This window comes from Salmo salar, chromosome ssa11, assembly GCF_905237065.1.
Source record: "Salmo salar chromosome ssa11, Ssal_v3.1, whole genome shotgun sequence".
Taxonomy (NCBI): domain Eukaryota; kingdom Metazoa; phylum Chordata; class Actinopteri; order Salmoniformes; family Salmonidae; genus Salmo; species Salmo salar.
In genome coordinates this window covers 97,921,424-97,935,793 of record NC_059452.1, presented here as the reverse complement: position 1 = coordinate 97,935,793, position 14,370 = coordinate 97,921,424, and the positions used below count along the sequence as shown (strand labels likewise).

Sequence of the window (14,370 nt, the reverse complement as noted above, 5' to 3'; positions counted from 1 at the left end):
CTTATGCATAGAGTTGTATGGTTTGTTTCATACATTTTAAAGTGAACAATCTTAGTGTCGGCATCACTCTGTTACCATGGAATTGCCCTACAGCTGGGTTCAGTCCTACATTCTGTGTCTTCACTTACAGTGAGCTGCAAAAGCATTGGGACAGTGACACATTATTGTTGTTGTTTTGGCTCTGTACTCCAGCACTTTAGATTTGAAATGATACAATGACTATGGAGGTTAAAGTGCAGACTGTGAGCTTTAACTTGAGGGTATTTTCATCCATATCGGGTAAACCGTTTAGAAATTACAGCACTTTTTACATATAGTCCCCCCATTTTAGGGGACCAAAAGTATTGGGACAAATTCACTTATGAATATTTAAGTTGTCAAAAGTTTAGTATTTGGTCTCATATTCTTAGTACACAATGACAAAGTGTGAAAAGTGTGTGTAAGTAAGTACATTTTACAACATCTTGATGTAAAATCTTGTTTATTACTCATTGTATTACAGTAGTTTGTAGAAAAAGACACATAGGTTAAGCAGATTGATTTGAGCCCAGGTCTCCACAGGAGAAAATTGTTCCTGCACATTATCAACATCATCACCACTGTCTCAGTCTTAATTTTACTAAATGCTATGGTCACTGCATAGTACCAATAACTGGTTTCTATCTTGCTCTCCCTTGTGGCATAACTTTTATCGTCTTCGGTTATTGGTCCCTACAGCTCCGTTTTGTCCTTCCTGGCAGCACACCTGAAGCCCAGGTTATCAGAAGCCGAGTCCGGAGTATTCCCCATCCTGTAGAAAAGACAGGAACAAAAAACACAGTCCCATTTCAACACCCACACTTTCCAAGTAAAGTAACAGCAACTGATCCTCAAACCCTCATTCTATGCATTGAAAACCGAAAGGTTACTGGATCGAAACCCAAGCCGACAAGGTAAAAATCTGCCCCTGAGCAAGGCAGTTAACCCCCCAACAACTTCTCCCTGGGCGCCGATGATGTGGAGGTTGATTAAGGCAGCTCCCCGCACCTCTCTGATTCAGAGGGGTTGGGTTAAATGCGGAAGACACATTTCAATTGAATACATTCAGTTGGACAACTGACTAGGTATCCCCCTTTCCCTTTCCATGACTTGGGGTGAAATATATCACATTTCTTAATTTTTTTAAACTGTTGTTTCAACACCTGTCGAATAGAAACCTCAAATCGCCGTACTTCTGAAAAAGTTAATTGGGCCGGATAAACTGAAGTGGACTCGGCCCGGGTACCATTAGCTGGAGCTCGGGGGTAATATGATTCTGACGGAGTCGGGAAGAGCTCGGCCTGCATGAATCCCCTTGAGTCCGAGTCCATGCCGAGTCTCGGATTAGGCCCGAGCCCAGCGTGTTGACTGGATACAGTATGCCACAAGACCCTAACCCGCTTTGGTGCGCTCTGCCAGCTGTTGTTTGCCAAGCTGAATCATGCAAACCCTGCTGGAAAAGATAATTACTCAAATGTTTTAATAATTGTAATGTTGCTAGTATATTACATGCAATGGGGGCATAAGACGTCCCGACGAGATTTCAACCAGTAAAATACGTCTTTATCACGTCGTATGCCTACTGGGCAAGCTTCGCATCCTAAACGGTCACTCGCCTGGTCGTGATTCGAGCCTTGTGATTGGCTGATCCATCTTCCGTGTCGATCCAGGAACCACCACGCAACACGAACATTGGTCGTCCTCCAGGGAAGGGTGTAGATGTCCACTCCCATGCATTTCCCATCATGTCATACAGTCCTGAGGGAGGGGACAGAGAGACAAATTGATGACCAATTCTAAATGGACCCCTGGCCCATTGTCCTATGTCAGTGGAGTCACACCTACATGACTTTTGTCCTTCAAAACGGCAGTCCAGGCAGAATCATTGCGCTGTCACTACTCCTATACACTACTCTGGCAACTACTCCCTATGCACTACCCCTGGCCACTACTCCCTATACACTACTCCTGGCCACTACTCCCTATACACTACTCCTGGCCACTACTCCCTATACACTACTCCTGGCCACTACTCCTATACACTACTCCTATGTAGATCTGAAAGAATTGGATATGGATCAAGAAAATGGTGATTCTCCCGTTGCTAAGCTGGGTGGAAGGCTGTATAATGGGATATTTACCAAAACTGTTCTGAGGAGGGAAAGCAGTGACAGGGGCGATACCATGGTAACCGTCCTCTGCTGTGTCTCCATCAGGGAACAGGCCCTGAAACACACATACAAAACACATCAGGATAATAATGTAATGTCTCATTTATAACAGGTCGTAATCAATATAACGTCACAATAGTGTTGGATTTGGATGCTGAGGGGCAAGGAGACCCCCTAGCTCCACTAAAACCATTGACAACTACATGCCGTTTTCAAGGGATTGTTAAATAAATGTTATAGGCTAACTATTTAAGTGGGAATTGTGAACAAAAAGTCCCAACTTTAAATCTTCATCATACTTCTTATTATTATTCTGCACGCTACTCCTCTTACACCGTTTAAGATAGTAATGCCATTCAAACTTAACCATGTGCAGACTGGAATAGTGTGGTTGCATACAACTTTTGGATATTATTTATATTATTTATTTATACTTTTAAAACTACATTTTTTTGTCATTCTTTTTGTCCATCATCATTCACTTTAATTTTACTTTTGAAAAAAGCTCCCCATTGTGACATCATCACTTCCAACTTCCATTCACTGTAAAATGCAACAAATCAGTAACTTTGACCACTTTGCTAAACACAAGTTAGAGGGTATGACATCTTTCTTTACTTCTCTACTATTCAAATCTGAAATAAGAACTGAATTATCTGGTTCCGATCAAACGTTACAGCTGTATAAGTGACCGCATCAACAACATTTTCCATAACTTTTTATAAACAACTGACATTTTGACCACTTTCCGAACAAGTTAGACAAAAAGTTAGAGGTTATGACATCTTCGTCTACTTTTCTGTTATTCAAATCTGGAACAGAAATATTTTGTGCAGATCTAACAATATAGCTGTTTTAGTAACCGCATCAACAACTTTGTCTTAATTTTCTCAAACAACTGCTATTTTGACCACTTTCCCAACACTTTAGAATAAAACTTCAGTAGGGTATGACACCTTGGTCTACTTCTCTGCTCTTCAAATCTGAAATAAGAACAGAAATATCTAGTGCCAATCTAGAGTTACAGCTGTTTTAGTAACCACATCAACGATTAACTGCTATGGAACTTTTCAGAACTTTCAATTTATAACAATTTACAAGCACATTCTAAGCATCACACAAATCAGCTATCTTGACCACTTTTCTCAACAACGTAGACAAACGTAAAGGGTATGACACCTTGGTCTACTTCTCTGCTATTCAAATCTGAAATAAGAACAGAAATATCTACTACCAATCAAGAAGTACAGCTCTAATTTAGCTAATTCCCACTATTGAATTAACTGCCATACAACTTTTCAGAACTTTCAATTTTTAACAATGGGGGAGCACATTCTAAGCATGACACAATTACTTTTGACACTAATCTGCTACCTTGACCACTTTTCTCAACAACTCGTCCTAGACAACAACTTAAAAGGGTAACTTCAACAATGCCTCCTTGTCGTCTATACTCTATCACATTTTCCATATACTGTGGTATTCCAGTAGGAGACTGTATAAAAGTGTAGTAGGCTAGTCTGAGTGTAGTTATTTGTGATGAAATATGTGATCTAACTGCCCCACATTCCAAAATAATAAGGTTGATAGTGTAGTCTATCAAAGTAATCAGACCAATTATTTTACATAATTTTACTCCTTGGCTTAAGTAAAAGATTTTAAACTTCTTCCACTACTACAGAAATACTTGTAATGAGTTAAAGCAAGTCCCACCAATTTTTTTTTTCATGGACATTTTCATGGGCATTTTAATGTCACACGAAGAGCATAGTCAGAACTACACATTTCCGATTATTCCATATTTATCTCTATCAGAGTTCTACAGCAAACAGTAAACATCAGTTGATCGTGTATTTTCAGATACGTGAGGGTTGTGAGATCCATTTGGCATGCTAGCTAAGCAAACAACATGGGTCATTTAGCTTGCTTCATCAAAGATTAGGCTTTTGGAAAGAGCTTGACATGGGCAAGTCCTCATCCTAGTAAAGTTGTTAGTCGGACTGCTGTCATCACCACTATAGATGACAAGCAAATCAAACAATATTTGGATATAGCCATCTATACTGAACAAAAACAAACGCAACAATTTTACTGAGTTACAGTTCATATAGTGGCGCAGTGGTCTAAGAGACTGCATCTCAGTACAAGATGCGACACTGCATCACATCCGGCAGTAATTGGGAGTCCCAAAGGGCGGCTCACAATCGGCCAAGCATAGTCTGGGTTTGGCCTGGGTAGGTCGTCATTGTAAATCAGAATGTTCTTAACTGACTTTCCTAGTTAAATAAAGGTAATACACACACACACAGGGGGAAAAAAAGTGTTTGATCCCCTGCTGATTTTGTACGTTTGCCCACTTACAAAGAAATGATCAGTCTACAATTTTAATAGTAGGTTTATTTGAACAGTGAGAGACAGAATAACAACAACAAAAATTCCAGAAAAACGCATGTCAAAAATGTTATAAAATGATTTGCATTTTAATGAGGGAAATAAGTATTTGACCCCTCTGCAAAACATGACTTAGTACTTGGTGGCAAAACCCTTGTTGGCAATCACAGAGGTCAGACGTTTCTTGTAGTTGGCCACCAGTTTTGCACACATCTCAGGAGGGATTTTGTCCCACTCCTCTTTGCAGATCTTCTCCAAGTCATTAAGGTTTCGAGGCTGACGTTTGGGAACTCAAACCTTCAGCTCCCTCCACAGATTTTCTATGGGATTAAGGTCTGGAGACTGGCTAGGCCACTCCAGGACCTTAATGTGCTTCTTCTTGAGCCTCTCCTTCGTTGCCTTGGCTGTGTGTTTTGGGTCATTGTCATGCTGGAATACCCATCCACGACCCATTTTCAATGCCCTGGCTGAGGGAAGGAGGTTCTCACCCAAGATTTGACGGTACATGGCCCCGTCCATCGTCCCTTTGACGCAGTGAAGTTGTCCTGTCCCCTTAGCAGAAAAACACCCCCAAAGCATAATGTTTCCACCTCCATGTTTGACGGTGGGGATGGTGTTCTTGGGGTCATAGGCAGCATTCCTCCTCCTCCAAACACGGCGAGTTGATGTCAAAGAGCTCCATTTTGGTCTCATCTGACCACAACACTTTCACCAGTTGTCCTCCGAGTCATTCAGATGTTCATTGGCAAACTTCAGACGGGCATGTATATGTATTCTTGAGCAGGGGGACCTTGCGGGCGCTGCAGGATTTCAGTCCTTCACGGCGTAGTGTGTTACTAATTGTTTTCTTGGTGACACTGGTCCCAGCTGCCTTGAGATCATTGACAAGATCCTCCCGTGTAGTTCTGGGCTGATTCCTCACCGTTCTCATGATCATTGCAACTCCACGAGGTGAGATCTTGCATGGAGCCCCAGGCCGAGGGATATTGACAGTTCTTTTGTATTTCTTCCATTTGCGAATAATCGCACCAAATGTTGTCACCTTCTCACCAAGCTGCTTGGCGATGGTCTTGTAGCCCATTCCAGCCTTGTGTAGGTCTACAATCGTGTCCCTGACATCCTTGGAGAGCTCTTTGGTCTTGGCCATGGTGGAGAGTTTGGAATCTGATTGATTGATTGCTTCTGTGGCCAGGTATCTTCTTTACAGGTAACAAGCTGCGGTTAGGAGCACTCCCTTTAAGAGTGTGCTCCTAATCTCAGCTCGTTACCTGTATAAAAGACACCTGGGAGCCAGAAATCTTTCTGATTGAGAGGGGGTAAAATACTTATTTCCCTCATCAAAATGCAAATCAATTCATAACATTTATGACATGCGTTTTTCAGGATTCTTTTGTTGTTATTCTGTCTCTCACTGTTCAAATAGACCTACCATTAAAATTATAGACTGATCCTTTCTTTGTCAGTGGGCAAACGTAGAAAATCAGCAGGGGATCAAATACTTTTTCCCCCCACTGTATGTATGTATGTATGTATGTATGTATGTATGTATGTATGTATGTATGTATGTATGTATGTATGCATGCATATATAAAAGGAAATCAGTCAATTGAAATCAATTAATTTGGCCCTAATCTATGGATTTCACATTACTGGGAATACAGGTATGCATCTGTTGGTCACAGATACATAAAAAAAAAGGTAGGGGCGTGAAAACCTGTCAGTATCTGGTGTGACCACCATTTACCTCATGCAGCGCGACACATCTCCTTCACATAGAGTTGATCAGGCCCTTGATTGTCTGTGGAATGTTGTCCTTTTCAATGGTTGTGCAAAGTTCCTGGATATTGGCGAGAACTGGAACACACTGTCGATCCAGAGCATCCCAAACATGCTCAATGGGTGACATGTCTGGTGAGTATGCAGGCCATGGAAGAACTGGGTCATTTTCAGCTTCCAGGAATTGTGTACAGATCGTTGCGAAACATGAGGTTGCTGAAACATGAGGTGATGGCGGCGGATGAATGGCACGTCAATGGGCCTCAGGATCCGTCATGGTATCTCTATGCATTCAAATTGCCATCGATAAAATGCAATTGTGTTCGTTGTCCTTAGCGTATGCCTGCCCATATCATAACCCCACCTGTCACAATGGGGCACTCTGTTCACAACGTTGACATTAGCAAACCGCTCGCCCACACAACGCCATACACGTGGTCTGCAGTTGTGTTTCCGGTTGGACGTACTGCCACATTCTCTAAAACGACATTGAGGCAGGTGGCTTATGGTAGAGAAATGAACATGCAATTCTCTGGAAATAGCACTGGTGGACATTCCTGCTGTCAGCATGCCAATTGTACACTCCCTCAAAACTTGAGACATCTGTGGCACTGTGTTGTGTGACAAAACTGCACATTTTACAATGGTATTTTATTGTCCACAGCACAAGGTACACCTGTGTAATGATCGTGCAGTTTAATCAGCTTCTTGATATGCCACACTTGTCAGGTGGATGGATTATCTTGGCAAAGGAGAAATTCTCACTAACAGGGATGTAAACAAATTTGTGCACAAAGTTTGAGAGAAATCATCTTTTTGTGCATATGGAACATTTCTGGGATATTTTATTTCAAATCTGCTTGATAGGCAGAGCCCACAAATGATGGGAAATTAACCTAAACCACTCATACTTTTCAGGTATAGTTGACTTTTTATATCACTCAAATATCCAATTAATGGTGGCCATGAAAGGTATCGTGAGGCTACCCTCACGTATCTGAAATTACATGATGAATTTATTTGTACTGATGAAAAGCATGCAGTTACTTGCTGTAGGCTATAACTCTGATGATAGATCTAAATGTGAGCAATTGTTTTGCATGGAATAATCTGACATCTGTAGTTCTGACTCAGTGCTTCAAGAGGTGATAATATTGCAACCAAATAATTAACATTTATTTAACAATGAAAATTGCACACAATTTTCAATGGTTTTTGCAGAGCTGCGAGTCTCCTTGTCCCCCAGCAGGCAAATCAAACACTCTGCACCTTATTGTGACGTTTTATTGATAACGACCTTTACTGCTATGTGATGTAACCTTGCTGATGATTTAAGTCAACAGTACAAGGGATACTAATTGTAAACACTTTATAAATCATGAATAAAATATTTCTGAGCAAATCCTAACATGGAAACTTGTGAAGGATGTAGTAAGTTTTAACTTTGGCTTTAGAACACGGGAACCAAAATATATTTTTACAGAATTACTGAGAAAGTTCAGAAGAACGTTAGAATGTTCATTTCAGGATGGTGAATGTGATGTCATTGGTCTGACCTGCCACAGGTTGGAGCGTTTGGACTGGAATTTGTTTCCCCAGGGATACGTTCTACCTGGAGGGAAGAAGGGGTTCTGTTATCAACATGGAATGGAGGAGGGCTGTTATACAGTGGGGGGAAAAAGTATTTGATCCCCTGCTGATTTTGTACATTTGCCCACTTACAAAGAAATGATCAGACTATAATTTTAATAGTAGGTTTATTTGAACAGTGAGAGACAGAATAACAACAACAAAAATCCAGAAAACACATGTCAAAAATGTTATAAAATGATTTGCATTTTAATGAAGGAAATAAGTATTTGACCCCTCTGCAAAACATTACTTAGTACTTGGTGGCAAAACCCTTGTTGGCAATCACAGAGGTCAGACGTTTCTTGTAGTTGGCCACCAGGTTTGCACACATCTCAGGAGGGATTTTATCCCACTCCTCTTTGCAGATCTTCTCCAAGTCATTAAGGTTTCGAAGCTGACGTTTGGCAACTCGAACCTTCAGCTCCCTCCACAGATTTTCTATGGGATTAAGGTCTGGAGACTGGCTAGGCCACTCCAGGACCTTAATATGCTTGTTCTTAAGCCACTCCTTCGTTGCCTTGGCTGTGTGTTTTGGGTCATTGTCATGCTGGAATACCCATCCACGACCCATTTTCAATGCCCTGGCTGAGGGAAGGAGGTTCTCACCCAAGATTTGACGGTACATGGCCCCGTCCATCGTCCCTTTGATGCAGTGAAGTTGTCCTGTCCCCTTAGCAGAAAAACACCCCCAAAGCATAATGTTTCCACCTCCATGTTTGACGGTGGAGATGGTGTTCTTGGGGTCATAGGCAGCATTCCTCCTCCTCCAAACACAGCGAGTTGAGTTGATGTCAAAGAGCTCCATTTTGGTCTCATCTGACCACAACACTTTCACCAGTTGTCCTCTGAGTCATTCAGATGTTCATTGGCAAACTTCAGACGGCATATATATGCATTCTTGAGCAGGGGGACCTTGCGGGCGCTGCAGGATTTCAGTCCTTCACGGCGTAGTGTGTTACCAATTGTTTTCTTGGTGACACTGGTCCCAGCTGCCTTGAGATCATTGACAAGATCCTCCCGTGTAGTTCTGGGCTGATTCCTTACCGTTCTCATGATCATTGCAACTCCACGAGGTGAGATCTTGCATGGAGCCCCAGGCCGAGAGATATTGACAGTTATTTTGTGTTTCTTCCATTTGCAAATAATCGCACCAAATGTTGTCACCTTCTCACCAAGCTGCTTGGCGATGGTCTTGTAGCCCATTCCAGCCTTGTGTAGGTCTACAATCTTGTCCCTGACATCCTTGGAGAGCTCTTTGGTCATGTCCATGGTGGAGAGTTTGGAATCTGATTGATTGATTGCTTCTGTGGACAGGTGTCTTTTATACAGGTAACAAGCTGTGGTTAGGAGCACTCACTTTAAGCGTTTGCTCCTAATCTCAGCTCGTTACCTGTATAAAAGACACCTGGGAGCCAGAAATCTTTCTGATTGAGAGGGGGTCAAATACTTATTTCCCTCATTAAAATGCAAATCAATTTATAACATTTTTGACATGCGTTTTTCTGGATATTTTTGTTGTTATTCTTACTCTCACTGTTCATATAAACCTACCATTAAAATTATAGACTGATAATTTCTTTGTCAGTGGGCAAACGTACAAAATCAGCAGGGGATCAAATACTTTTCCCCCCACTGTACATGAATGGCTATTAATTTGAAGCTTAATAAAAAACACTTAACAAGACTTTGAATTCTATTTCCATGGGTTCTTATTCTATGGTGAGATATGTGGCTTATTCTTTGTGGAGATCCACCCCAGCAGGCATTGTAATAAAGAAAATCCCACTACAATTTTTTATTTTATGTTAACGAGCCCCACTCACCCTGCAGGCCCCCACGCGCGGCCCACTCCCACTCCTCCTCGCTGGGCAGCCTCCTCCCCCTCCAGCTGCAGAAGGCCTGGGCATCGTTCCAGCTCACCTGGACCACTGGGGAGTCCAGACGCTCCCGGATCCCAGAACCAGGACCTGCAGGCTGGACAAACACATGGAGAGGAGTCAGGTAGTCCAGATATAGGTACAGGGGGGCAGGGACATGGTAAGACATTCAGGAGGTGAAAGAATCAGTAGAGGAAAAACAGAATCAAAAGGAGAGAACCAATGAGGAAGGGATGGGTATCAACATCAAGAGAGGAGTAACAGAAGATGGATATAGGTGGTAGAATAATCAAAGGGGTAATACATACAGGAAGTGATTAATATCCAGTATGGAATGGTGAAGCACTATGAGACAGAGCGTGGATGGGAAAAACAAAAAAATTACTTCATTACCTGCCTCCAAAACACCCGCTCGACTGGCATCCACCAAGGTGCTGACTTCAGGGGGGAAAGGAGAGTTAATCATTATCACAATTCGAAGGGAAAAAAACCCCCAAAAAACTACTTACCTATCACCTATCAGTGTGAGAGATGTTTGATATGAAATGCAGAAGTGACTTTCAACACACCTCTATTTTCTCTGTCACTTTGCTCTTCAGCTCTTCAGACACAAAGTCCTGGAACACAAAACTCCAGCCGAAGGTCTCCGCTTCAGTCTTGTATTTCTGTGCCCTGACAAACTCCCTGGGATGAAGACAATAAACCACTTCAATATTCTCAGTTTCCAGTGTCAACTAGTGTACACACATACAAACCGACCAAGCATAGACTGATGCCAATGTCTTTTGGCCGTCTTGGTGCGGACATGTCTCAATTTCAACGTCCACGGACGTCGATTTTTGGTCCGGGCCAGACCAAATCTGAACCATTCATAGACGTCTATGTTTGGTTCAGATTTGGTCTGTTCCGGCCCGCCCTCGATTTGGCCCGGTCCGGACCGGCCTCGATTTGGCCCAAACATAGACATACATTATTTTTCAAAAGTTTGGACAGCACAGTACAGTAGAGCACAGAAAAGTATAGTACATTACAGTACAGTCAAGAAAAGTAGAGTAAAGTACAGCACAGTAAAGAAAAGTCAAGTTTACTCTGTTCTCTACTGAACTAAACCATACTGTACTCTACTAAATTAAACTGTACCATAATGTACTCTGTGCTCTATTGTGCCATACTTTACTGTGCTGTTCAAACTTGTGCAACACATCAAATCAAAAGCTTGTGTCACATGCGCGGAATACAACAGGTACCGTGTAAGTAGTATTTCATACCTTACCGTGAAATACTACTTACAAGCCCCTAACCAACAATGCAGTTCAAGACATAGTAAAAAAATGTAATAAAAAGTAACACAATAAAATAAATGAGCCTATATACAGGGGGTACGTGTATCAAGTCAATGTGCGGCGGAACAGGTTAGGTAATTTGTGCATGTAGGTAGGTGTAAAGTGACTATGCATAGATAATAAACACCGTCTAGCAGCAAGTAAAAACAAGGGGGGGTCACTGTAAATAGTCCGGTGGCCATTTGATTAATTGTTCAGCAGTCTTATGGCTTGGGATTAGAAGCTGTTAAGGAGCCTTTTGGTCCTAGACTTAGTGCTCCAGTACCGCTTGCCGTGCCATAGCAGAGAGAACAGTCTATGACATGGGTGACTGGAGTCTTTGACAATTTTTTGGGCCTTCCTCTGACAAAGCCTAGTATAAAGGTTCTGGATGTCACGTGGAGCGGAACAAGTGAACCCAAGAACAGACTCAGATGAGGAGACTGGGATGAGGTAACCACGGTATTTATTGAAACACGGGGGGAAGATTGGGTGCAGGCCAGGGTAAGCTCGGGCGGGTTGCCGGAAACGAGGTGCGGAGACTGAGGCTGAAGTGAGAGGTATTGGTACTGGGTAAGCAGGTCCGAAGGGGAATCCAAGGGAGCGTTGAGTGGGGAATCCAGGACAGAGCAGCATGACTGACGAGAAGTCGGACTGGAGACAGGGACCAGAGTGGGCAGAACTGTAGCGGAGAGGAAAACAGCGTCAGGCAAGGGAAAACAGGCACAACAGGAACAAACGGCTAAAAACATGGACTGACTGAGCAGAGATTCTGATCTGGCAGTGTGGAAGAGGCAGGACTGAGTATTTGTAGAGGTCTTGATTATGGAACAGGTTGCAGCTGGTGGGGATCTGCTCTGGCTCCAGCACATCTGTCTCCGCCCACACAATCACACACACACACACACACACACACACACACACACACACACACACACACACACACACACACACACACACACACACACACACACACACACACACACACACACACACACACACACACACACACACAGAGAGAGGGAGAGAGCACTGGGGGAGTGGCGGCAGGTCAAGGAGACACCGGATGAGCACTGGAGGGCGTAGCAGGAGCAGATGTGACACTGGATAGTAGGAAGCTTGGCCCCAGTGATGTACTGGGCCGTACACTCTACCCTCTGCAGTGCCTTATGGTCGGAGGCCGAGCAGTTGCCATAACAGGCGGTGGTGCAACCGGTCAGGATGCTCTCAATGGTGCAGCTGTAGAACTTTTTGTGGTTCTGGGTCTCCTGAGGGAGAAAAGGTGTTGTCGTGCCCTCTTCACAACTGTCTTGCTGTGTTTGGACCATGACAGTTTGTTGGTAATATGGACACCAAGGAACTTGAAACTCTCAACCCGCTCAACTACAGCCCCATCGATGTGAATGGTGGCGTGTTTGGCCCTCCTTTTCCTGTAGTCCACGATCAGCTCCTTTGTCTTGCTCACGTTGAGGGAGACGTTGTTGTCCTGACACCACACTGCCAGGTCTCTGACCTCCTCCCTATAGGCTGTCTCATTGTTGTCGGTGATCAGGCCTACCACTGTTGTGTCGCCAGCAAACTTAATTACGGTGTTGGAATCGTGCTTGGCCACGCAGTTGTGGGTGAACAGAGAGAACAGGAGGGGACTGAACATGCACCCCTAAGGGGCCCCCGTGTTGAGGATCAGCATGGCAGATGTGTTGCTGCCTACCCTTACCACCTGGGTGCGGCCCGTCAGGAAGTCCAGTGAGATTGCGTCATCTGTGGATGTGTTGGGGCTGTATGCGAATTGGAGTGGGTCTAGGGTTTCCGGGATGATGGTGTTGATGTGAGCCATGACCAGCCTTTCAAAGCATTTCATGGCTGACAATGTGAGTGCTACGGGGCGGTAATCATTTAGGCAGGTTACTTGGGCACAGGGACTATGGTGGTCTGCTTGAAACAAGTAGGTATTACAGACTCGGTCAGGGAGAGGTTGAAAATGTCAGTGAAGACACTTGCCAGTTGGTCCGCGCATGCTCTTAGTACACTGGTAATCCGTCGGGCCCCGCGGCCTTGTGAATGTTTAAATGTATATTTTGGTCATCCAGCAGACGCATCCAGAGCATTCAACAGCAACATACAGTATCACAGTCCTAACAAGACAAGAAAAAACATTACTGAGAATGTTATTGTAGTTAAAGTAGTCTGTCGGTTTATTCTGTAGGTTGGACTAATTTGAACATCATCATTGTCCGTTTTAATGCTTTTTTAAAAAGCTAACATATGTCCATGTGACAGATGGGAGCAATAATACATATTCTATGTTGCAATCTTCCATTGGTTCCTCCTTCCTATATTAAATGGATAAAAACATTATCATTGTGATATAATCCTTACTTCCTTGAGAATGTATGTGCAGTTGAAGTTTGGCCACAGTATCAATTACCAAAAAAAGACAGAACCGAAAATGAACCTGATATCAATGTCCGGGGGGAAAAAAAAATGTTTTTTCAACGTCCAGAAAATACATATTTTCACCGTTTGTTCAATACTTAAAATTAACCCAACTTCAACGTCTGAAAAATACGTTTTTTTATACATCCTTTCAACGTAATGTTGCTTACTGGGAAGTATTATCATCGCTGTATCAAAGTAAGTTACCTGAAGTCAGAATTAGTGACGGGATATTTATCGATTCTGAATGGATCGACTGTCACTTCTTTTGTGGGTGATTCTCCATCCCTGCCGTCGGCTGAGTTCGTCCCCATCGTCATCTTTCCTCCTGGAATTTGCACCATTCCTTCATCGTCTGCAGAGTCAAAGATGTACAGTTGTGAAGCTGTATCTGCTGTATTATTTAATTGTGCAGAAAAAGTTGATTAGCATCAGTGAATGTACCTTACCTGCGATGCAAGACAGAGCGGAGAGGCACAAAATAAGTACTATTCTGAAGTTCATGGTTATAAATTGATAAGGCGACCGTGTTTTCATAAACTAGCGGAATGTGCAGGTCCAGGGTAAGTACGTTCATGTACTTTGAGCACCATAGATCAACGCTCTCTAAGTAGCCAATGTTTTGTGTATATATACACTTCTCCAGCTTTACACTGAACCCTGAAACAATTACAGTCGGACTATTTTCACTGACGGACAGGAAACTGGTCCGACTGAAAAAAACAGTTCCCTTTGGAAACAACTTTG

At 43.0% G+C, this 14,370-nt stretch overlaps 1 protein-coding gene across 2 annotated transcripts; it reads right to left on the bottom strand.

Annotated features, from left to right (window-relative positions):
- Nucleotides 1-464: 464 nt before the first annotated feature.
- On the bottom strand, nt 465-14,341 carry sumf2 (sulfatase modifying factor 2). 2 transcript variants are annotated; one of them, XM_014129611.2, is made up of 9 exons: nt 14,073-14,341; nt 13,831-13,978; nt 10,435-10,549; nt 10,259-10,303; nt 9,812-9,962; nt 7,913-7,968; nt 2,160-2,244; nt 1,635-1,776; nt 465-790 (listed from the first exon to the last, which is right to left on the bottom strand). In XM_014129611.2, the coding sequence occupies exons 1-9, from the start codon at nt 14,158-14,160 to the stop codon at nt 712-714; spliced, it is 909 nt and encodes a 302-aa protein (XP_013985086.1). In that variant the 5' UTR covers nt 14,161-14,341; the 3' UTR covers nt 465-711. The 2 variants fall into 2 exon arrangements, with proteins under 2 accessions (XP_013985086.1, NP_001135212.1); NM_001141740.1 differs by having other exon boundaries at nt 465-1,776; nt 14,073-14,294.
- Nucleotides 14,342-14,370: the final 29 nt, after the last annotated feature.